At 43.1% G+C, this 26,413-nt stretch overlaps 1 protein-coding gene across 11 annotated transcripts in view; it reads right to left on the minus strand.

Annotated features, from left to right (window-relative positions):
• LOC139047749 (zinc finger protein 595-like) overlaps positions 1–26,413 on the minus strand; it is an 80,786-nt gene that overhangs the window by 14,873 nt on the left and 39,500 nt on the right. For 3 of the 11 annotated variants that reach the window (XR_011507352.1, XR_011507350.1, XR_011507351.1), the window contains exons 2-4: positions 21,920–21,998; positions 21,009–21,071; positions 19,516–20,029 (exon numbers count right to left, since the gene is read on the minus strand). Coding sequence is in view for 4 of the 11 variants with exons in the window: in XM_070521776.1 (XP_070377877.1) it covers positions 4,405–4,455; positions 6,026–6,877; positions 11,712–12,265; positions 21,009–21,071 (1,520 nt within the window). In the remaining 7 variants the exon portion in view is untranslated. Of the gene's footprint in view, positions 1–4,389; positions 4,456–6,025; positions 6,878–11,711; positions 12,266–19,515; positions 20,030–21,008; positions 21,072–21,919; positions 21,999–26,413 lie in introns of those variants that run through there. The other 8 variants (XM_070521770.1, XM_070521785.1, XR_011507356.1 and 5 more) reach the window with 6 other exon arrangements.

A 26,413-nucleotide genomic window follows, 5' to 3' on the forward strand; every position in this document is an offset into this window, starting at 1 on the left:
GAGAGGTCAGCATCTTCTGCGACAGCAAGGATCAGGCGCACGTTGGCCAGCAAATATTCAGGAAAAGCTCGCGCAGGTAGCGTTTCCCTTGTCACCAAGCAGGCACTACATGAGGTAAAGGAATTGCATTGGTGTGCGATTACCGAGTTCTTCTGAGGCCACGAGAAGCTGTGGAAGTAATTTCTGCTCAAAAATGGAAGTCCTAGTTTAATTAGCGCTTCATTCAGATTGATGTAGGAAGCCTTAAACGGTGCAGTGGCAAAAAAGTTGTGAACTTGGGTGATGACATCAATAGGCAAATTTGAAATGATGTGGAAGTAACATGTCCGTTCAGAGGTGATTCTTAGCACACCAAACCGTGCTGTGGCCTAAAGAAACCAGAGGCCACAGTCTCCAGACCAGAAAGGTCAGAACTCATTTCAAAGTGCAGATGTGGCGATGCTGGCAGCTGTGGAGTACATATACAACTGGCAGCACGAGCATTGTCATCTATCACCCCAGGCTAACATCTGCATGTTCATCAGGGTCACCACTGCAGCTACGATGGCGCGGGGCAGAAACAAGAACTGAGTATCAGCATTAAATATTTTTACAGAATTTTATTGCTCTTGTATGTGTTTTGTGTCACTTAACTTCTTTTCCTTCATCTTCCAAGGCGGCCACTACACATGCACTACGTACAGCGTGGCTTCTGATGTGAAGCGGGAGGTTGCTTACTTTGTGGAAACGGGAGCTGATGATCATGTGGCATTACAAACACAAATCAGACCAATGCAGTAGTTGGAGGTCATGCAATGACCATGTCGCCAAAAGCCCGCCATGCACAACCAAAGTGGTCCGTCAATCATCCTTCATTTTGGCTGTCAACCCTTCTCCACATTCTACATGGGTTAAACCTGGTCCTCTGCCGTCAGTTTTCTGGAGACAGTGAGTTACCGCCTCAACTTTTCTATACTCTTATCCAATTGACTGCTCAGTGCACTCGGTTCCCAGCGTCATGGTCGTGGTATGGGTGCACATGTCAGTGGTGTTGTGATTGGCTGTTTACCACGTGAAACCAGTCGCTCACAGTGGATGCGACAATCATGAACAAGCCAACGACCTCGTCAGAGCAATCTCCAACCGCAACGATTCATGACAAACAATTGGGCTTCACCAGGAAGGGTTTGGGCACTTTCCAAGGGGACATTCCTTCCCGTCACCTGACATCAGCCCAAACTGCCATGTCCACGACGGAGTTGGGCTTATTGTGCCTCCCTCTTTCCCTGTTCATGCACAATGACGTGTGTGTATTTTGGGCCAAGCTTTCCATGGAGGAGAAGGGCTACCAACCTCTGGATTGGCAGGGAATGATGTGATCCATCTCTTGACGCCGGATTGGAGGAAGGTGATGGAACCAGGACGACCGAGGGGTTAAAAGAGGAGACGGGCGCTTGGTAAAGCGATCTGCAGCTGGAACGTGAACGGGATCACCTTACCTTCAGTATTCATCATCATTCTTGAACAAAATGTAAAAAGTTCGGCAGCATGTTAAACTCCTGTAACACGTGAAGGCGAAAGCCTGCTGCACATTTGGCAATGCATAAGTTATATAATAGGAGGGGTCAGACTTGCAAGACGTAATGAACCACAGCACGAAGTACACGTGTGGCAAGCCGTTGTCTGCGAGCTTCGGCCTCCTCTCTACATTGCTGTCTCACATTATCGTGCTGCTACTTTCACAGTTCGGCTTCTTCGGCTTGTTTTTGACGCTTAGCTGCAGCTTCACGTGCCCGTATAATGAGGTCAGACTCATGCCAATGACTTTTGTCTTTGACTTTACGCTGCATCCTCTCAACAGGGGAAAGCAGCACTCGTGGTTGAATGCCTCGCACCTGCCGCTTCACACGTCGCACCTCAATTCTTGCTTGGCGAGCAACCTTGGTTGCAGCATACTTACGAAGGGGGTAAGCAATGCTTTATTGATGGTTCGGATGCTTGTTTTGAGCATGTTCTTTATTGAAACATATGCTGTTCGCTGTGTTCTATGGATTGTTTCAATGTATGTATGCACTGTTTGCTTCACTTTGCTGAGTGCTTGTAGCCTCTGCCTTAAAAATATGAGCAATTGCATTTTTTGCTTGCTTACGGGTGTATGAGCCATTGCTGATGATGACATTTTTTGTACTACTCAACTAGATGCCACGTTTTACAGCGAAGCTGTATATGGCTAGGATTCTGTGCATTTTGTTCTCCATGAACAAAAACTATCATCATCAATGGCTTATATCCCCGTAAGCATTCATACACCCATAAGGCAGAGGTTACAAGCACTTAGTAAAATGAAGCAAACAGTGCTTAAATTCTTTCTAGTCACACATACAACATACAGAACAGCATGTCAGAAACTGTCATCATCAATGGCTCATACCCCCATGAGCAACGGCTCATACCCCTGTAAGCAAGCAAAAAATGCAATGACTCATAGTCCCATAAGGTTCATGGCTACTCACTTTGTGTGAATAAGCTGCGATGGCAGTATCCCTGTTGTCGTTGTTGGTGATTTCAATGTGGATATGTCGGTACCGAAAGGAGAGCGGTTTACACATTCAGTGTTGCAGACATATCCCTTGCGATGCCACATGGATTCGGCCCAACTGACCCCCCAGCGGCGTACGTGTATCAATTTGACATTATCAAAGAATGTGGTTGCAGTTGCGAGTGAAATAACGCGCACTGGTCAAGACAATAAATGAGTGTGTGTACCTTTCGTCATGGTGACCACCCATCAAGACAATAAATGAGTTCGTACCTTTCTTCAAAATTATGTGTCATCTCCATGTCGTATGCTAAACACCTTCGCTGGTCAACCACCTACACAGAATGGAATGGCTCATGATTTCTGAAGTATGAGCCATTGCAACGAGCCACTTATAGCTTTCGCCTTAATATTAACGTTTGTTTTAAGCACCCCAGATGTCAGGCCCAGCCCCACGTTCCCTCACTCCTCCCATGGTGAACGAGCATTTCACATCTTCGGACCCATGGTCGCAACATTGGTATGTAGTACCATGAACTACCTTAGCAACATCAAAGGCCGTAATCAGCCATGACAAGCGATGCAAAAGAAGAACCTATCTGCAAATCCTAGAGGCTGTTCATGGCCAACACAGTATGTAAAGTCTATCGATTCTGCAACACTACCGCACAAGTGTCCACTGGCCGGCCGGTCAGCACCTTCTAAAAACGTGAAGCGACAAGATCAGCAAGAGCAGCGCATGCGCACCAGTTCACTAGAAGTGCAAGTTTCGTCTGCTAGGCTCTTTTCACTGGCACAACACAGCCCCTTGCAAGATTAACTTTGTGCAAGCTCCTCGGCTTATCGGAGATAACGGCTTCCAGTGAACTTGGTGCGTATGCGCTACGCTTGCTGATGTCATTTCTTCGCAGCACAATTAGAAGGCGCTAACCGGCTGGCCAGTCACTCCTCACTCGGTACCGTTAAAGAATCGGTAGACTGCATACCTATGTTGCTTTGCATTTATTATGCCACTATATGTGCTCACTGACCTTGATAAAATGTTTATGATTTGTAAATAAAGCAAATGCTGTGACTGGAGATTACAATCTACCTAATACTTCAGAATTGTGCTGCCACATGTGCTTCTTGTGATGTTTTTTTCTTCTCATATGATAGCATGTTTTCCATGTTATTATGCTGTTATTAAGCTTTTGTTCGCTCTGCACGAGACAGGCATGGGTATCGCACTGCTACAACATGAGCGTAGTAGCCAGCACGATGAGCACGATAAGCAGTGTACATAGTGCATTAAGAAATTGACAGGACCACTGGTTAATTGTTCCATGTTGCACAATATGACAGCAAATAAGTACACGGCCTATTATTAACCAATTTATTTGATTCTATGATTGCCTCCCAGTGCTGTAAGAATACTGCTATTGTTGCTGCAGTGTTACATTTCTGTTGCAAGCACAAGTTCACCCAATAAACAATTTTCATCTTTTAAGTTCCTTGTTGCCTGTGACCCAACTGCCCGCCTACAACTGTCACTTCCACGTGATAACATCACTATGTACATTTCAATATGCACTAATTTTAAGTATCTTTGATTTGACTTGGTGCCTACTTGTTTAACTATACAAAAGAAGATTATGCGGCTGTATCTGTCATCACAAAATCTGCAAGCGCAGGTAAGTGAAATTTAGCTTATTGGGAAAGACATTCTGCAATGTGCTTTTTGCAGCTTCGGTTACGTTCTCACAATCCTCAACTCTTGTTACCATGGAAGGCTATATGATGTAGCTTTAACTCACCATGATTAACAATTCTGCAAGCTGTAATATGAAGGTACTTTTAATGCTTGTCTTTGTCATGTGCCCCAAGGATGGTCTTTTTGGAAACAGCTAATAGGATGGGGAGCAGGCCAAGCACATCAGTCTATGACCACATATTCCCTAAACAAAAGCAATGGTAAAGAACAAAGAATAAGAACAATAAAGGGGGAAGTGGCAACACTGCTAAGTGCATTTGTTGTAAAGAAAAAGATCAGCCCTCGAGGATGTCTATACTCCTTAATTGTACAGGCAAATTCATTGTACGTAGTGGCCTTCACTGTAGAGGTGTTCACAATACATATGGTAGATAAGACTTCGGCTAGGACATACGGAATCTTTCATTATACAGGCCATTTCCCTGTGGAAGCATTCATTGCAGAGCCATTCGACTGTATAACGTCATGCTGACTTGAGTGACCTTTGCAGAGTACAGCATCAGCTAAAGATTTCATTTGGAAAACGTTGGGGGCACTTAAGTGCTTTCTCTGAACTGACACTGTTCTTAAGGTATGTCTACTAAGATTTTGCATAAAACTACTGCTTTCTTTTTTATTTTTTCGATGTGACAGTGCAAATAAGAAAACAAATCTAACGCATTCTTAAAAACACATCGGTAAGTAGCAAGACAAAAAATTTCTAATTGGTGGACAATTGCAGCTATGTAGGAACATTATTGAATGTTTAGAAACCCTTCACAGATCCTCTGTAAGTGCACATTCTGTCGACAAACCCCAAGTCAGTGAGCACAATCTGCAAGTCCCCTTGCAACCAAGCTACACCAGCTTGCCATTAGATGCAGATGTTCTGCACCATAATGGCACCACTTCTGGCTTATTCCACAACTGAGGACCACAAAGCAGGGCCTCACATAAGCACCAGAGGATCAAGCGCTGTGGTGCAGAGCACCCTGAATTGGTGCAGAAACTGGCGCATGTGTGAATCAAACTGCACATCACCCCCACCTTATGCCTCTTAAAAAGGCCCAGAGTGTGCCGTTTTACAAGATCAAGCTAATGGAATGCAAATGTTTGGCGAGGAACATTCCCATGCACAATCACAATGCAGTACAATAAGGAGAAAATAAACTATTATAATTTTCATCACAATGATGTAATGCATAAGTTATGCCCGTCTCTTCATACCAGATCAAGCAGAAAAGGTGGAATCGGCCACCTGAAATTTTTGACGGCTGAGGGATTGAAGCTACAGTTTACCTCCACAGCCTCTGAAGCATACCTCAAAGGCCCCCTACCAAGGAGGTCCCGAATCTTAGCAGGAGATAGATCGAGAACCTATTCGGTGGCATTTGACAAAAGCCCAGACTACCAATAGTTGCCATTTCTCTTGCTTCAGATTTCTTTTCATTACCAGGGCAGGATATTTCACCCGTAGAGGATTGGTGTTTGTAGTCATGCCATGTGTCACTACTTCAATGGAAGCTTGAGATACTTCCAGGCCGACAATTCTAATCTAAAAACAGCATATGCAAACCAGGCTTGCATATGGCAACCTATCCCTTCTGTACAGAGAAACCACAATATGGTAGCTCTCACCACAGGATGCATGTGGCCTCATTTTTACTAAATAAGCTCTAAAGCACCACAAATTATATCTGCAATTCTATGACACAGGCATTTAACAATTGCAACAAGGTCAAACTTTGCAAATAACATCTAAATGGCTTCCTCACCTGTAAGCTCTGTATAGAGCTAAATGTGCGTCCACAGTCTCCACATCTTTGAGTGAGGGTTGGGTCGTGGCGCTCTGTATGCCGTTCCAGTTGCGGGATTGTTCTGAACACCTTGTCACAATGCAGGCACTTTAAGCCATTACCGTCTGCATGCAGCTTGGTATGTTCATCAAATAAAGCCTTCGAGTAGAAAATCCGTGGGCACAATGGACAAGGGCGTTTGCATGGAGCCGTCTTGTGTGACCGTGCTTCGTGAGCAAGCAGCTCTGCCTCAGTTGGGTAGTAGTATGGGCATCGGCTGCATTTGAGCCACCGTGCCTCTGGGTGGTTTGACATGTGTGTGTGCAAACCCTTGTTACTGTATGTCTCAAATGGGCACAGCTCACAGGAGTACTTTTTCAGCTTGGAGAGAAGTGCCATTTCGTCCTGCGAGAGGTCACTAATGTGCACAGTAGCTAGGTGCCTGCAAACCTCCTTGGTGGTCACAAATTTTTTTCCACAGTGTGAACAGGTGCGGCGTAGGTGTGCATTGTGGGCCCGCCTTAGATGCTTGCGCAGATAGATGCGGAGATGGAACTGACGGGGGCAGTGGGGGCATTGAAGCCAAGGGCTTTCCTCGTGCAACATCATATGTATACGAAGTGTGGTAGCAGTGGCAAGCTGTGCACCACATGTGGGGCACAAGAACAACTTTTCACGCTGACCCAAGTGCACTCGAAGGTGACAGGCAAGGCCACTAAGTGTGGTGATGGCCTTGTCGCAGATGCGACAGAAGTAGATGCACTGACTGCCAAGGCGGTTAAGCTTAACTGTGTGCACAGTCTGCTCATGCTCCTCTCGCTCTCTTTGCTCCTGCAATGAAAAACAAACCAAGGTGACAGTGACTTTGCTGTTGATTTAACTTAAGATTATTTCTGGGCAAGTGCCTATATCTGTTTTAATCAGTTCCTTTCAAGCCCATTTAATCTACTGGTTCACAGTGGTGGGCCTCATTACAAGAGTTTAACCTACAGTTAAAACTCCATTCTTAGATTAGAAAGGCATCTCTGTAGTCCTACAGACCAAGAATAACTCATGATAGGCACGCAAATGCTGTATAATTTCTACAACATTTCTGAGACTACTATTTATCTGACCTTGCAGTAAAAATAATCATTTCTGTTTGTACAGTCGAACGCCTTTATAACAAAGTGCTTAGGGAGTCCCAAATCATTTGTTATACAAGTCACTTCATTGTAAAGGTTGGGCATCGCACAGCTCGCAATAGAACTGGGACAGCATTCTTCCTTTATTATGCAGGTCATTTCGTTATAAAGGCGCTCGACTGCATTACTTAATAATTTGATAGTATTTCAGTGAGAAAGCTGAAGTGGCCAGTATGGTTTATAGTTAACATCTCCACCCCACAGCCTGTACACAAACTTTTGGCGAGACAAAAAGTTTGCACAGTGCCTCACCCTTTTCTCTCTCTCCAGAATAAAAGCACATCCTTCAAACTGAAGTTGACACCATGTAACTCTAAGTCTGAGGAGTAAGTTTTGTGTAGTTTGCATTGTCATCACAAGAGGAATGCTATGACACTTACAAAGGAAATCAGTTCACTCAAAGTACTAGGAGAAACAGACATAAAGCAACAAACAGACTTCGGAATTTCAGAAGAATGTTGTGCAGGGTTTGACATGCATTGCAGAATCAAGAATGAACAACACAAACATGACGAAGATAAGAAAGATGCACACAGCCCTCAAAGGAGCCCTGAACCACCCCACGGGTTTGTTGAAATAACATAGTCCGCAGGTAGCATACACTGCTGTGCACATCTCAGCCAAGTTTTGCTGCCGTACATGGTGCACGGAGCTCGCAAGTGGATCACGAGGTCACTTTTGACTCAAACACTTTCTTTTCAACAGAAGGTCTTGTGCTCACTCTCTTCTGGACGCACTACTTTGTCATTTCCTTAGACGGCTGCTACTGGCCGATAGCTGACATCAAGCTGCGGTCGGCTACATGGCGTAGATACCGCGGCCACCGCAAGGTGCTGCCATGAGTCCACTGGCTAAGAGAACTGTGGCTCTCTGAGGACAACCACGTACTACACAGAACATACTACACAATTCACATCACGCATTCAATTGATTACACATATCAATATGTTTTAGCACACTTTAAGGTTGGATATCTCGATGGTGGTGCTAGTGTTAGAATTTCTGATAAACATGAATTCTATGTTGCTCGGCTTCAATTCTGCAATAGTAACACATGTCTTAATGTGAATAATTAGACGGTTAATTTACGAGTATTTTTCTTTAGCTACCTGGACATTCAAATTCCTCGTGTAGGCAATTTACACTTCCACCATAAATGCCCCTGATAAAGTGTCATATGCAATTCTTTAAAAATATATTCAAACTAAAAAAGAATAGGTATTATATAAGAAGCACATACAATACATAAGAAAACAACAGCTATGTCGTCGCTGTTGTAGGGTGAGCTGTCACATGCTCCATAAATAAAAATGTTACTGCTGTGCAGCAAAAGGGAAGCTCCACTGCAAGATAAGTTGCTGCTTTTGATGAATATGCCAGGCTTCTGAATTTTCATGAGTGTGATGCGGGGGTACTGTTGCATATTGTTCAAACATTAATTCAGAATAACATATGTTAGAGTTCTGACAAGTGATTCACAACAGATCTCTTGAGCAAGTGTGCATGTTCCCCAACACTGTTATTTATGCATTGGCCAGTTTGACCAGTACAATACCTAGGTTAAAAAATGCAAAATTTAGGTTGGCACCATGTGCAGCTCACTCGTAAGATTTGTGAAGCTTATTATATTCACCAAAAGCAGTGACAAATGTTACAGTGTACCTCCACTTTTGCTGCACTGCAGTAAACTTTTGTTATTTACGGTGCTTGTAACAGCCTGTCTTACTACCCTAAATGAGCAAACAAGTGGATGCTGTTTTTCTTTGTATTGTACATACTATATACATATATAGCTGCATTGCTCAGGAAGCCAGACTTTTCTGGTGAAACTACAATCATGATATCGCCATTTGGCGGGAAATAGAGGCCATAATGTTATCTTTACACAGAGATGGAAGTGGCACTTGGTATTTTGGAGCAGTTTTTGAAGCAGGAAGAATCGCAGTTCAGAGCTAACTCACGGGATTTTACGTGCCAAAAGCACGATCTGATTATGAGGCATGCCACAGTGGGAGACTCCGGAAATTTGGACCACCTGTGGTTCTTTAATATGCACCTGAATATAAGTGAACAGGTGTTCTCGCATTTTGCTCCCATCGAAATGCAGCTGCCGTGGCTGGGATTCGATCCCGCGACCTCGTGCTTAGCAGCCCAACATCGTGGCCACTAAGAAACCGCGGCGGGTATCGTTCGGAGCTGAAATGCATGCTTTCTGAGAAGAAAATTTGCTGTTTGGAGCAAGGAAACATTGCTTTGGAGCAGTAACTTAATTGCTCTGGTGCAAAAAGAAAGTTCAGCGTGCAGTTAGCGGAAAATGATGCTATACTTCGTGCTATACGAGCACGAAGGTGAGCTTTGTGGTTCTTCTTTTTTCTTTTTTGGTGCTGCAAGGAACCAAGCGAGCTGCTTTGCTCTTATTAAGACCTCAAACGGCAGCTGGAGAACACTACCATGTTAAAAGGTCTTTGTGTTTGAGTTTTCACGCAACAGAATTATGTTTTCGCTTATATTCAAATTTCAATCCCACACTACCATGTCTGTAGGTTGTGTGCAAGTCGTGCTTAACAAGTTTTATGACACAATTTACGCTGAGAAATGCAATGAGTTCAGTAACACGTATGTGGCATGCAGAGGGCCTGCGTGGATCGGGATGCGTGGTTTGAAATGATTTTCTCGGCCAAAGATGCCGGCGGCAGTGCCATCACCGGATTTTCTGTGACACGAGGCCATTAACACTATTGTGTTAAAATAAGTGAAAAAACATGTATTTCAGCCAACTAGACAAAGTAGTGGTGCTATTGCAGTTTGCCCGAAGCTGATAGATTTTTTGCACCCGCTCCAATTATTCGGATTTCCCCACAGCATTGCTGTGTTCTGCACAGATACTGCTGGACCCAGAAAGGGAGGGGGGTCCCGCACCCTAAATTATGCTCATGTACTTCAGCACCAACAAAGTTGAACACATTTTTTTCTTAATTCATTATTTTTTCAGCTAGAATAATCAGAGAAGGTGAGTTCCGGGGCAGATGTAACGTAATACATGCAATAAGCGACAATTTGGTGCAGCATTTAGAAGCACTTCCTTCACAGCACAGTTTGGCACAATTGGCATAGCACTACCATCATTGTTCATAGCACATAAAGAAAACATTGTGTTTATTATTTACCTGAACAACTTTTTAGATTTTTCATCTGCAGAACTGATATTTAAAACTGTTTTTCATTGACCAAAAACAACTGCCTAGGGTCCACCTACTAGAACACCACGCTTTCCCTTCACATATGCTTCTTGGTTGGCACTTCAAGAAGAAAACATGGCATAGACAAAGAGATATGAGTAAACTGGTCCCCTATGCTAAACGAAAAGGTGCTACAAACACGTGTGCGAATACTTGAGAAACTTTTCAATAACAAATAATAATAATCAAATAGTAATTATTCGAAAATCTAAATAATTTTCTTATAGTTTTTTTTTAACTTAACATCATTAGGTGCATTAAAAAATGAAATTGAAGCAAAAATGCAATGACTTTAATGCCATCCAGAGTGAACATAACGTAAGCAACATGAGCAACTTAGCATAAGCATGCTAAGTTGCTCATGAAGCCAACTCTTCCAGCAAAATCATGATCAATCACAAAAAAAAAAGAAATGTTTTTTAAACATGGCATTCAGCAGTGGATATTGTTTTGTACTATTTACAGATGCAGCACCTATGTCTTCTCATCAGATGAAGCCTGAATATGTTTAATTGCAAAATACTTGATACAATGAAGGCACTATCTGTACAACCATTCGTACTAGAGAAAAAGTTTTTTTGTGCTCTGTCACCACCGCAGATAATATGCATTTGCATTTCTGGTTTGGTCATGAAGGCATACACAAATGTTCATTGGCCCACAAGGTTACCCTTATAAACTTTATAAGTATGATAATGCATGACTGCGTATGCTTCCAGGTGCATTGAGTTTGCAAACTGCCTAGCTATTCCTAAAGCTCTCTTTGTACTTTGTATTTTATTTTATTTATTTACAGAATACTGCAGGCCAACTTGTGACCCAGGCAGGAGGGAATACGTTCATACAGTAATGTAATTAAATACGTTCAAAGTGCATATGAAATATGAAATACATTGAATCATATGAGGTACATTGAAGGATGATATGATGACTGATGATGATATGATACGATGATAAGGATGATTGAAGGATAAAGTATGTTTTATAATGTGCATTGTAATGGCAAACTTTCAAATGTTGTGGATACCAGGATGTAAAACGTGCCTGATATAATGCTGTGAAGGGTATACATTCTTTGCCGACTATTAGAAAAATATTTTATAATTGAATCAATTCATTTCTAGCACTATTCGATTCATGTTCGATTTGGTCTCAAACACTACTGTTTGTCCACCCCTATTGTCTTTCATCTGTATCCCACTTAAAAGCCCTTTTTACTTGATTCCACCATTTTATACGAACCTGAAACACGAGTGAGCACATCCTGCAACCAAATGCCTCGACATCGGGGTGCATGCTTTGTAGGTGCCGAGTGAGTACCAGGTCGGAAGATGTGATGAAGCTGGGGCAATGGGAGCAGCGAAGTTCAACTTCAGGGAAACTGCTTAGCATCGTGACTGTCCCATCTTCATGCTTGCTAGCCACATGCATGTTATAAGCGGAACGTCGCTCGAACATGTGCAGGCAGTACTCGCATGTGTACACACAAAGGCAGACAGTGTGCATGCGACGCACATGTAGGGAAAGCGCTGTAGACGTATCAAAACCCACGTCGCAATGTGAGCACACATGCTTGCGGCCCAGGTGCTTCGCCTTGTAATGGAAACGCAGTGCCCAACGGCTGGAGAAAGCCTTAATGCATGCTGGACACTTGAAGGACTTGAGGATGCTGTCTGCCGGGTGAAGGTGGCTCCACACATGGCGCTGACAACGTGGCCGCGTTGGAAAGCTCTTGTTGCAGACGGCGCAAACGAATTCGTCCACTTCGTAGTCACTCAATGGCTTGCAAATGGAGGCTGCATGATGGTGTTTACACAACATAAGTTCAACATAGGACCTCAGCAGTAGGAGCAGCTTCATTTAGGTAGATGGTTCATGTTTGGCATAAAAAACTTCCGAACAGAAAAAAAATATAAACATGAAGGAACATACTGGGCACACACAGGCAGTGTGTGCACTAGTATACCATTTCTTTTTTTTTTTTCCAGTTTGAACAGGCTCTTTAAAAATCACTTGGAGCATATAGTCCAATTCAGCCTGTTCAAGTTGATCACCTCAAGGTGCAGACATTACTTCACGACAAATTGCATCTCCAAATAGATAATGAAAATTCACTAATTACCTTTTTTAATTATTCACTTACAGGCATATGGAATAGCAAAATTCAAGTTGAGCAGTAGTGAAGTCATGTCTGCTTACCAAAAATTTTAAGATTAGCACTACTTCGAGCTAATCCATCCTTAAAATCTGGTAAAGAAATGCATTGGCACTCTAGATCGTCCTGAACTGCAAGAGGGAAACTTGTGGGAAACTGTTAACTGAAACAGTGATGTATTTCATAGCCTGCTTTAAGGATGGGAATATCGACAGTGGTGCTAGCCTTAGAATTTCTGCTAAGCAAACATAAATTCCGTGCCCTTCAGTTTCGATAATGCCTTTGCGATATGTTCTTTAAGCGCTAAATGAGATAATTAGAAAGTTAATCAGTGAATTTTTTTAACTAGGTACCTGTACACTGAGACTTTTCATTGATAATTTTGCCTCTTCGAAAAGGTCACTTGGAAAGGTAGAGCAGCAGTATCTGTCACAGGTGATTTAAAATAAATCTGTTCCAAGTAAAAATATTCCCAATAAATTAGTGGTATATTCTTTTATGCTTGTATTTTGCAATATTAGAAAATTCCTGCATCTCAGAGTCAAGCATTACCGAGGACACTAAAAATAAGGTTTTAGAAATGAGACTTTGTTACTGTTCTGGCATATCAGATAGTGGCAGCAGTTTCAGAGGGCCGCAAAACTTTACGCTCTGTGCAAAGCATGCTTATATCTTATCAAATGGCTCAATACATAAAATGCAATTCAATAATGCACTCATTCCTCTGATACCACGTCACAAGAACACGTAACATGCTAGAAGACCTGCAACATGTTTTTGAGCTTGGTAAATAAACTTGCTAAGTCGCCAGACAATGCCATTGCAAACATCTCAGCCCAATATTAGTCCTGTTTAAAAGGAAAAGAACCGCAACTTCGAACAGAACGCAAGACGAAGGAGCGAACAGGACGAGTGGTTACTAGCAACTCTACCGGCAGCTCAATGCTGGCAGCATTGCGCTTTCAACACTTCTGTTCAAGACACCTCCCGTTTCCTTCAACTTCATGAAATCCCCACCACTTTTCATGCATACCGATATATAACGATAAACATAACAGTCCATTTGCCATTCTGTTTCTTTAGGACATGGCTAAGTACTAGTAGTAGTGCCTCTGGCAGAACCAAATGCAGAGGAAATTCATCAATGGTGAGGCAGTGGCACCGCACGATTGCACAGAAAAATACAGAAAAAAATTAATTCTGAAGAATTATGCACCAAAACCACGATTCGATTAATGAGGCATGTTGTAGAGGGGGAACTCCTGACCACCTGGGATGTTTTACCATGCACCCAATGCACGGTGCAAGAGCATTGTTACATTCCACCCCCAACAGAATGCAGCCACCAGAATGGAACCAGAATGTGGCCACCGCAGCCAGGATTGCACCCATGACCTCGAGCTGAGTAGCACAATGCCATAGCCACTGGGCTACTACAGTGGGTGCACAGAACTATATGACATTACCAATGCTACAGCGGACACATCTGCCCGAAGTCCTTTACCACAGGGCAAATCTCTCGTGTTAAATCACTATTACAATGACCTGTCATGTCCTGTTCTTCCTCTAGTCTTTGTTAATTTAACTGCACATGCAGACGTCTTTATAACATCTCATTAGTGTGCTATATGTCCCCTGTTACAATACCAGAGCTGTGAATCTTGAAATTAAAAAAAAAAAATACTGTACTAGAAGCCTAAAATTTGGTGAAGAATACTAAAGATTGTTCGACTACTCAATACACTGTCTATTAAACATTTTCAGACTTTGCTTTGTAAGGATGCTATATGAACAGGTACCCTGCTATAAAGTGTCAGCAAGAGTGATAAGAATGATAGACAAATAGCGATGTCTATGGTTTATTAATGAAATATTCATGTAATGGCAGTGGAAGATTTGGTTAATGTTGTACATTGGTTCTATAAGCTTGTGTTGCTGCTGCACGGATAGATCTGTATAATCGACGGGTCTGAAAAATCAGGCCATGAAAAATGGCTCAGTAACTGTATTCGTATCTTTCTTAAAATCTGTTTTGCCCTAAGCTAAATGCAAACAAAACCTGTAAAATATCTGGTGTCAATATGACAATCAAAGAAGAGCTCTAAAAATCAGGCCTTTTAAGAAAAAATGCCAAACGCTAGTGGGCATGCAATGCCCACTAGCGTTTCTCTAGCGCAATGCCCACTAGCGTCTCTCAGATCAGGGGGCCTGAGAAGAGTTCATGTCAATACCAACACACAGTAGAATGATTGGTGGAACACTGTGCACATTTTTCCATGTGCCTAAAGCTTTCAGCGCAGTAGTAATGATAAAAGGAAGGGAAAGGCCACCAGGACGAGGGTGCATCAGCATTTGAACGCTGATAATGCTGTTAACACCAGGCACATTCAAGGTTTTTGTTGGAAATATTCGTGAGGCGATGCTGCAGCTACCAGACAGACTTTAGACTTTTCATAAAAGGTGTTGCACGGCCTCTTTAATGAACTTGTGTTCTCACAACTGCAACTACAAGGGGCTAGTTTTCTTAATGTGTGAAATCACAAACAATTGACAAATCATTTTTACACTTAAATATAGGGACAGGCCACACTGCGCTTCCTGATGCACACACTTATGAACAACACATTCTTGACAGATGCCTTAATTAGTCAATAAGAGCAGCAAGAAGTGGGTTCACAGGTGTGTCCTACAGTTCTTTTATGGAAGTCATAATACTGGGCTTTCTATTTCTTGTTTTTATGTCTTTTCAAGTGCGAAATATCTGCAGCAAGAATTTGGGAAAAACGGGGTTCTTTAATGGCAAGGCCTCACTCTAAAATGGCTATGTTCTACTTTTAAATTTTTAATTTCAACTAAAGTACTGTTGCTCCTATTAGGCTGAACCCATTCCTACTGAACAGAGATAAAACCCAACACCCCTGCTTTCCTTGCGTTTCACCAGCATGCCAAGATCGTGGATGGGCACTATCAAAAGATACATTGCTAGTAGCATTACAAGATGAAGTTTAGTATCTTCTATCCCTAGTTGTCATCAGAGAGAACAGAGAGGAACGCTGACTCCGCTTGTCTGGAAGAGATCCTGAAACGCCTGTTGCCAGTTCACATCACAGTTGACAGACAACGCTACGCATGGCAGAAAAATGTGGAGCAAGGAGGCTGCTCCAATCAACCGATAGAATGGGCGTGTGGCTGCGCCAACCCTGGGTCTCTCTGCCGTTGCTATAGCAATGGCACACGGCCGTGCTTGGCCATGCTCCCACACCTCCTTGCGCATTCGCAGAGTCGTCTGCTCAGTGCATGCCCTGACACCAGTAGCGCATATAAATATCACGGTTCGCGGAGAGATAATAGAAAATGAAACGTCATTTAATTTGATTTACTTGCATTACACCTTACAGGCTTCATGCCCAGGCCTTAAGGGATGATGATGATGATTGGAGTTTATTGGCGCAAAGGCCAGTAGTGGCCAAAGAGTGCCAACCTTATTAAGGAAGGTACATGGAAATGTGCTAGCCACAGGAACAAAATAAATAAATAAACGAAATATGAAGGCTATGAGTGAAAAAGAAAACCAGAAAATGGGGGAGGGGGGGATATAATGGTAGCCTGTGCAGTCTCAAGTTTATTTTCCCTGTCAGAAGACAGTGAAAACAAGCTTTTAGGGCAAGGGTGCCTTTTACTGCGAATTTTATCTGAACGTCATTCAAGTAGACAGACGCTTCGCTTGCTTTTCTCACTATGCTTTTCGTATAACCTAGTTCTATCCATATATTGTGGCGGTTCCATCCTTGACTCTTTTTGGATGCACAAATTGTTGCGGCAGAAGTGAACTTTGACTTGCGCTCATAGAGTTTGCGCTGTCATTTCATGCTGTGGTGCTGCTTATACAACTTTCTTCAGCAAAATCACCATTGCAAGGCATACTCAAACCATTCTCTTCGCTGATCAGATCCCTGTAGCCTCCAGTCTACAAATCGTTGGGATAATCTTCTTGAAGGCATGGCTTAGAGTTCCCATTATGGCATGTGCCCGAATATGGGAACGAATGTAGAGTGTGTCAGTTGTAGGCAAATTTTTGGCCTTCAGCCTTTTCACATCAGCATCTTTGGTTGCTCCTGGCATTCAGCGTCAGTGACATGTCATCAACATCATTAGCCTGGTTACGCCCACTGCTGGGCAAAGGCCTCTCCCATACTTCTCCAACTACCCCGGTCATGTACGAATTGTGGCCATGTTGTCCATGCAAACTTCTTAATCTCATCTACCCACCTAACTTTCTGCCGTCACCCTGCTACGCTTCCCTTCCCTTGGAATCCAGTCCGTAACCTTTAATGACCATCGGTTATCTTCCCGCCTCATTACATATCCTGCCCATGCTTATTTCTTTTTCTTGATTTCAACTAAGATGTCATTAACTCGCGTTTGTTCCCTCACTCAATCTGCTCTTATTTTATCCCTTTATGTTACACCCATCATTCTTCTTTCCATAGCTCATTGCGTCGTCCTCAATTTAAGTAGAACCCTCTTTCGTAAGCCTCCAGGTTCCAGCCCCGTGGGTGAGTACTGGTAAGACACAGCTGCTATACACTCCTCTCTTGAGGGATAATGGCAACCTGCTGTTCATGATCTGAGAATGCCTGCCAAACGCACCCCAGCCCATTCTTATTCTTCTGATTATTTCAGTCTCATGATCCGGATCCGCGGTCACTACCTGCCCTAAGTAGATGTATTCCCTTGCCACTTCCAGTGCCTTGCTACCTATCGTAAACTGATGTTCTCTTCCGAGATTGTTAAACATTACTTTAGTTTTCTGCAGATTAATTTTTAGACCCACCCTTCTGCTTTGCCTCTCCAGGTCAGTGAGCATGCATTGCAGTTGGTCCCCTGAGTTACTAAGCAAGGCAATATCATCGGTGCATCGCAAGTTACTAAGGTATTCTCCATCAACTTTTATCCCCAATTGTTCCCAATCCAGGTCTCTTAATACGTCCTGTAAACATGCTGTGAATAGCATTGGAGAAATCGTATCTTCCTGCCTGACGCCTTTCCTTATTGGGATTTTGTTGCTTTCTTTATGTAGGACTACGGTGGCTTTCAGATATCTTTCAGTATTTTTACATACGGCTCGTCTACACCCTGATTCCGTAATGCCTCCATGACTGCCGAGGTTTCGACTGAATCAAACGCTTTCTCGTAATCTACGAAAGCTATATACAAGAGTTCGTTATATTCCGCACATTTTTCTATTGCCTGACTGATAGTGTGAATATGGTCTATCGTTGAGTAGCCTTTACGGAATCCTGCCTGGTCCTTTGGTTGACAGAAGTCTAAGGTGTTCCCGATTCTATTTGCGATTACCTTAGTAAATACTTTGTAGGCAACGGAAAGTAAACTGATCGGTCTATAATTTTTCAAGTTTTTGGCGTCCCCTTTCTTATGCATTAGAACTATGTTAGCGTTCTTCCAAGATTCCGGTACGCTCAAGGTCATGAGGCATTGCGTATACAGGGTGGCCAGTTTTTCTAGAACAATCTGCCCACCATCCTTGAACAAATCTGCTGTTACCTGATCCTCCCCAGCTGCCTTGCCCCGTTGCATAGCTCCCAAGGCTGTCTTTACTTCTTCCAACGTTACTGGTGGGATTTCAAATTCCTCTAGACTATTTTCTCTTCCATTATCGTCGTGGGTGTCACTGGTACTGTATAAATCTCTATAGAACTCCTCAGCCACTTCAACTATCTCATCCATATTAGTAATAATATTCCTGGCTTTGTCTCTTACCGCACACATCTCATTCTTGCCTACTCCTAGTTTCTTCTTCACGGCATTTAGGCTTCCTCCGTTCCCGAGAGCATGTTCAATTCTATCCATATTGTACTTCCTTATGTCAGCTGTCTCACGCTTGTTGGTTAACTTGAAAAGTTCTGCTAGTTCTATTCTAGTTGTAGGGTTAGAGGCTTTCATACATTGGCGTTTCTTGATCTGATCTTTCGTCTCCTGCGATAGCTTAATTGTATCCTGTCTAACGGAGTTACCACCAACTTCTATCGCACACTCCTTAATGATGGCCATAACATTGTCGTTTATTGGTTCAACACCATTTTCCTCTTCCCAAGTTAAAGCCGGATACCTGTTCTGTAGCTTGATCCGGAATTGTTCTATTTTCCCTTTTACCACTAACTCAATGATCGGCTTCTTATGTACCAGTTTCTTCCGTTCCCTCCTCAAGTTGAGGCTAATTCGAGTTCCTACCACCTATGTGCACCTCGCCGGGCATGTCCACATCTTGTATGATGCCAGGGTTAACGCAGAGTATAAAGTCTATTTAATTTCTAGTCTCGCTATTCGGGCTCCTTCACGGCAACTTTCGGCTATCCCGCTTGCGGAAGAAGGTATTCATTATCCGCATATTATTCTGTTCTGCAAACTCTACTAATAACTCACCCCTGCTATTCCTAGAGCCTATGCCATATTCCCCCACTAACTTGTCTCCAGCCTGCTTCTTGCCTACCCTGGCATTGAAGTCGCCCATCAGTACAGTGTATTTTGTTTTGACTTTACCCATCGCCGATTCCACGTCTTCATAAAAGCTTTCGACTTCCTGGTCATCATGAGTGGATGTAGGGGCGTAGACATGTGCCTGGCTTCTATTGACAATCCTAGAAATGACTCCTTATCAAAGTCGATCAAGGCACTTTTTTTTTTCTCTAATAGGACATTCCCTTTATGCTCACAGCAGTACTTAGCAAAAATCAGGTGCTACTCGAAATTTCATACATATTTTGTCTTTTGCTTTAAATAGTCACTTTCAGAAATTTTCTGTCGCCATTACTGCAGCAGCTGCAGATCAGATAATGCTGTCAAGACAAAAAACTCCCAACCTTTGCCATATTCAGATTTATAGTGGGGCACAAAACACTACATCAATTACTGTTCTGGTCTTCCAACTTATCAAGCACAAGTACCAACATGCCTTATTCCATCGGGCATCATTAAACATAATCACACATAATAAACAAAGTGCCAAATACAAAAAGTATGTAGCACATAACCTTCACTTCTGCACAAACGTTCGGATGTGAAAAGCATGTACTTATCCTATGCCTTTGGTACAACTTAATTTTTTGTGTGCTTTCTTAAGGGACAAGTACAAATGCTTTGCATACGTGCACAAAAGGCATGGACGTGTGTTCATTTGCATTTTTTTTTATTTGTGCACATATAATTTTGTGTTTGATTGCTGTTGAATCAAGATGCCGAGGGCCCGAGTTTCTAGCAGATGACAAGCTCGTCGTGCGCCATCCCAGCAGCTCCACGCTGCTGCCGCCGCCATTCTCCAGAAGCAAGCTGTGGAAATGGTTTCCACGCACCTTAGCAGATGGCGCTGCTCGAGGAGAGTAGTTGTCTGCGCTCGGAAGGAGAGAAGAAAGCATGTGCTAACACTAGGAAGTCGAAGAGGAAAACAAAGAGCCAACAAGAAGCCCAGCATCAACGTTTCACGATTTTCCAGAGCAAATCCGCTGCCAGGCGGCAGAGTTGGCACTCCTGTTTATCTTATTCTGTAGTCCTCAGGAAGCACATAAGTAGTTTTTAGTATCCAGAATGTGCTTTGAAAGTGTTTTGTACATCAAGGATCAATGCAGAAATACATACTGATTAATTTCTTTCAAATGCAGCGGCAAGCACAACAGAATAAAAACCTGACACATATGCCGTAGAGCTTCACAGCTGCATACATTTAGGGAAAAAAAAGCAATTGGTTCTACACATAACCTGATACAGACTTATATTTACAAGAATGAGTGCACCTTCTTTTTAAGAAGTGCCCCAGGCTTGTTTGTTATGGAAGCAGTCAGGTTCAACACTACACTCTATTCATACACTCTCAGAGCCCCCCCCCCCCCTCCTTTTTTTACAACCACGCAAGAAATAATGAGATAATGCCCCACTTTATTCTTACAATGTCAGGGCACCCACTTTTTTTAATTCATGGATGACAGCCATTCTGTTCTGATGGACTGAATTTTTTGCACGCTCTGTTGAGGCATGTGTGGGGTCATATAATGAAAAACAGGGGCACACTGATTTGACAGTATCACACCCATGACTCACACTGCTGCCAGATAATGATCAGTACCGACCAGATCGTAGGTAAATGCCTATCTGTTCCCGCACATCAGGGCCCCTTCTTTTGGTATATGTGCACAAATTATGGGTTAATAAGTGGTTTATTACTCATTTTATTGTGCCTATAGATGCCTATTTTTGCTTTTAGTACCTGAAAACACCTTTAGGAGGTGCCATTTTTGTTTCAAACGCACATTCGGTTACTTCATTTCACGAGACCTGGCAGCATTGGAAGACACTTGCCAGCGGCAACACACCTGGCAATGTGACTCGGCAAATAAACACTTGTGATGTCAACACTTGTCGAGCTTTTGCAGGCACTGCAAGAAAAAAAAAAGATCACCAAAAGTCTCCTCCTTCAGCAACGGACACACAACTCAGCGTTATGCTGTAGGCGAGGATTTGAGAGAGATATGGCACAGCGTTTTGAAAAAGATGTAGAGCAGACTTTAGCTCATAAAGACTGCAGACTGCGCAGTGCATGTGTTAAGCAGAAGTCCGAGAGGTCTGCTGGAAGTACTGTTGACAGTAGTCGCACGATCCCTTTATTTTGTGACTGCTTCTTTTGTGGTTGTACGGACATACCAGAGCAGCGACTTTGTAGCAATACCTCTTCCCAATACTAATACCTTTCGGTGCTTTTCACATTCGCGAGTGGTCAAGCAACACTCCACCTTGTACAGAGCCTTGAACATGATCACTCCCGAATGTTAAAAGTGCTGAAAGGCATTACCATTGCAAACGGCACCACTACAAATTACCAGCCCAGATGATGGCAGTGCATCTAAACTCTGCAATGGCTAAGCGATAAAATCTGCCTTCCTCGGCTCTTTTTATTTTAAATAAGTGAATGCAAGGAGATACATACTCCTCTGTGATAAAAAGATAAAGCCTTTGCGAAAAATAAGGTCGCAGCGATATACTAAACGTGCTTAGGGAGAGTTCTTGTAAACAGTTCTCGAGTTGTGACATAGCTACACACCATAGCAGAAGTTTATTCTATCTCACATGCGTGACGGCAGCTATCGAAAAATTTTGTGCAAACTTGCAGTTTTGTTTTGTTTTTCCAGCTCGGAGAAATGTTGGAGGTTCTTACAGGCAAGCACTCAAGAATCCCAAAGTGTTTGAAGTTGCCAAACCTACAGAAATACAAAAACACTGCATTCACCTCTGTCGATGTTGATCGCTCTTTTTCAGCCTGCAAGATTACTCTGTGTGAGAAGAGGCACAACCTTGAACCCCAACACCTAGAGATGATAACCATGTGTTATAACATTTGCAAAGATTTGTTAAAGTGCACTATTCAACACTTCTTTTCTAACTGGGAAATTCGTTGGGTTCAATCTATTAGGCATGAAGTTTAGCTTCTCTCATAAACCATTTAGCAGCTTTCCTGATGTACATAGCGTTTTTCATGGCTTACCATTGTAAGGAGGGAAGTTTAAATATTGTTACGTAGGAAGACGCAGACAAAAAGCTATAAACAAGTATATTTACAGGGAAATACACCGCACTTGGCCAAGAGGCGACAACCCTCGCTAGCCTCTAATCGTTGTCGTCATCTTCGCACTGCTCGTCTCTTCATTATCGCAAATACTGTTTCGTAGCACTATTAAGAATACAATATTTGCTCATTGTACACGAAAAAAAAATGCAGTAAGACACTTTTACAACTAATCATAGAATGGTCACCCCCCCCACTACAGTACAACTTTACTAATACATACCCGCTTAATAAGCAATTCCATCTTAAACATAGTTGCAATGAATCCCCTGCCCTGTTACCATAGAACCTAATGTATTGGCTGACCGCTACCCGCCGTGGTTGCTCAGTGGCTATGGTGTTGGGCTGCTGAGCACGAGGTCGCAGGATCGAATCCCGGCCACGGCGCCCGCATTTCGATGGGGGCAAAATGCGAAAACACCCATGTGCTTAGATTTAGGTGCACATTAAAGAACCCCAGGTGGTCGAAATTTCCTGAGTCCTCCATTACGGCATGCCTCATAATCAGAAAGTGGTTTTGGCACGTAAAACCCCATAATTTAATTTTTCATTTATTGGCTGGCCGCTTAAGCTGTAGTCACTTAACGCATACCAAACGGTTAGCACACAGTAGTCACTCCATTTTTCAGCTCTACAAGCGTGGAATCAGCAAAATGTCATGTGCACACCATAGATAGCGACAGACATTGCGGAGAATGGACCTTCCCCGGACTGCAATTGCCACTGATAGTGACATCAAAACATCAGTCATGATGTGTTTCCTACTCCCATAGCTTCTAGTGCTTCCATGTCGTCCTCATGGATGACACCATGGATGATTCCTTCCGTATCCGATGCGGCTAGTGTGTTGACCATCATGAGGGTGTTCGCAGAGAAGTGGAGCATGATGGAGAAACTGGCTCACGGCCTTGCTGAGTTTGAGGATGCCATCGCCGATGCAAGGCCACCAGGGCGGCAAGTACAAATGCAATTTTTTGCTGCCTGCTCACAAATAAAACTTGTCAGCAAGTGTGTTTCAGTTAAAATTAAAAATGTCGTTTGGTCAGTAAATCAATAGCTGCTCATCTGCCATTATCAGTTAATTAGTACATCACTTAGTGCATACCTGGATCCATATTCCCCACCATGTATTAACGAGGTTTTACTGTATTAAAGGACGCCACCTCACGTATCTCCTACTGCAAAAACATTTCAAATTTTGAAAGGATAAGCAGAGTTTGAGGTAGTTATCCCACCGATACCCGGCTCTCTCTGTCCTTTCATCTCCACTAGCACGCTGGAAGCTACACAGGGGAGATGGCAAGGGAGCAAGGCTCCACGCAAGAGTTGGGCATTTTCATTTTATCTTTATTTATTTATTTATTATTATTATTTTTTGTTTTTGTAATGCTACTTCTGGTTCAGGTGCATACAACACTCTCTCGATGCGAGGTGGGCGCTTGGGCTGCTTCGTGTCGGCACTCGCCTAGAACTACACAACCCAGAGACCAATGAGAGTAAGTGGTTGTCAGAGCATCTCGCCAGAGAGAAGGCTTGTTGCAGCACCCCGTGGCAGTTAAGGTATCTGCGCTATGCAGCACACCGGTACGATATCGGAGGCCAAGCGCAGCAAACGTGGCTATGCATAACTGTTATGTGTAGACTGGAGGTGCAAAGATTAATACTTTACCGGTCTTTTTGACATCCCAAACATGTATTTCTCATTTATTTAACTCAAGATTAGCAATAATAGTGTTACTGATACCGTTCTCGCCATCAAGAAATCCACCAATATCTGTTGGGTGCGCTTGCTCCTGCTTGCGATGAAGCTGCTAGTGAAATCGCAAAGGAGAGAGCAAGCTATTTTTTACTGTTTTTGGCCTGAGATGTATAGTCGCTGGAGCATGCAGTGCAATAATATTGGGCTCACATGTTCAGACAAGCCTCGTCTACAGATCAGCAATGTTTTTATATGTTCAAAAAGTGTTGGTTGCAGTATGTGAAGTGACAAAAAGCAGCCTCTCATGTGCCAAACAAAGACCTGTGAAGTGATGCCTAGCATATGATTGTGGCCTTTAAAGGTAAACAGCAACACAACACTTTGGCTGAATCTATTGTCAATGAGCAGCCTATAATACTCAAACAATCCTGATAAAGCTGTAGGGCTGATAATTGCATAATTTTTTTTTATTAGCAGCCTCAAAACCGCACCTAAGCAGACAATGTGTACACCAGGTGGTTAGTGGCTGTGATGCAAGTCCCCGCAGGTTGCCTCTGAGATCTTCAACGAGCTGTAAGCAGCCGTGGGCGGCTTCTAAAATCAGAGGTCATGCCATGCAGCCGCACGTTCTAGGTGATGAGCCACTTCGAGCGAGTGGTAATGGCGGCATTCTTTCTTTTTTATGCGAAGCATATTACGAGAGCTCAACCCAGCTCCTCAGGCGCAGCGGTGTCGCCATGAAACCACGTGACACCGTGACGTCACGACAGAGGAGAAGTGGCTTTGGCTCAACTCTTGCAAGACGGGCTGGGTGGGAATCGAACCAGGGTCTCCGGAGTGTGGGACGGAGACGCTACCACTGAGCCACGAGTACGATGCTTCAAAGCGGTACAAAAGCGCCTCTAGTGAATGCGGTGTTGCCTTAGAAACGAGCTGTTTCTAAGGCGTGCGTCTCTTGCTCAGGCGCACATTTCGTTGCCGCGCCGAACGCTGCTTTGCTCGACGCTCACCGCGTCGTCCAATGCGGGGCGCGTAGTCGCTGCCCTGTAGCCCATTGTCTTACACCCCTTGGCGGGTCGACGGGAACGCTGTCGCGTTCCACTCTTGAAGGCGAAGCAGAGTAACGCATGAGCTGTTTCTTCGTCTAGCCGAACCAAATATAGCCAAGCAACAGCAGTTCACCAGGCTAAACAGTGGTTCAACAACTAAAATAAAGGCTAGTATGCTTCGCATCCTGGGCTTAACCCGATAGCTAAGCCACAGCCATTTTTTTTTTGGTTTTGGTAGCACAAGCGGCTATTTTTGCAAGCTTTTTGTAGTACTTTCACATATTTCAAATGTAAAATTTTGCATGGAGGCTCCTTTATACCTACACTATACTAAACTAGGCTTCCTACATAGTCCAAAATTTAATTGCAGTTGACCTTTAAACTTCATAACTGAATGCTACATCAGTTTCCTTACTATGAAACTGGCCTATGCACATTCAATATATATAGAAGAGGTCATACCTTGTGGCCAATTTACTGTGCATACTATTTCAACCCCTATCGTGCTTAAAATGAGTCCCGATTCAAGTGCCTGTTTTAGCCATCTAAATCGCACATTTCTAGTGCCTGAAAATCTGGTCTCTAATGATAAGAAATGGCTCGTAATTAGGTAGCCAAGACTGTCACTTTCTGTATTCTTCTAGTGCTTCCCATGATTGAACCCTGGAATAGTGCTCTGCATGTGAATGCTCCATCCCTTCCATCCCCACAGCCACATTCAGAGGGTGCTAAGTTGCATAACGAATAAAACTAGAAATCAGATAAAAGATAAAATAATGTACGTTGTTTCACAACATATCGAAACCAAAGCCGTGAAGATATTAAATTATGATTAAATTAACACTATTACAAGCTGACTAAGTTTTTCTTGCATGTGTTTAATTGAGAGGTAGCCTCCAGATACAAGAGGTATCCAGACACTGCAATAAGTTTTGTCAAACATTTCTGTAGAAAGGGCACTCATAAATCACATACCAACAATGATTTTCTTTTTTTTTTCGGCTCATTTAGACTGGCTGCTCTGACTGACATAGTGCATTCATGTAACTCATGTAGGTACAAGAAGAGACCAACCCAACAGATCAATGAGAAAGATAAGCCCAAAGAAAACAAGAATAGAAAGTGGCCCTGTGAAACCTTCTTCAAATCGAAGACCACAAAATTTGAGAGGGATTATGTCATCGGCAAACAATGATGCTGAAGTGGCTAAGGATGGTTATGGCCCATACACCAGCTCTACAGATGCATTTTCAGCACAGACACTCGGCGTACTTGCAACAGGTCACTGCTCTAAATGCAAAATGTATACTTCAGAAGCCACCCATCCCACTTAATAGGATTGCATGGCCACTGGTCAGCTCAGACACAGGCTCATCAAGAACCAGCCTCTGTGTTTCCACCTGACCATCT

Source organism: Dermacentor albipictus, chromosome 1 (assembly GCF_038994185.2).
Source record: "Dermacentor albipictus isolate Rhodes 1998 colony chromosome 1, USDA_Dalb.pri_finalv2, whole genome shotgun sequence".
Classification (NCBI taxonomy): Eukaryota; Metazoa; Arthropoda; class Arachnida; order Ixodida; family Ixodidae; genus Dermacentor; species Dermacentor albipictus.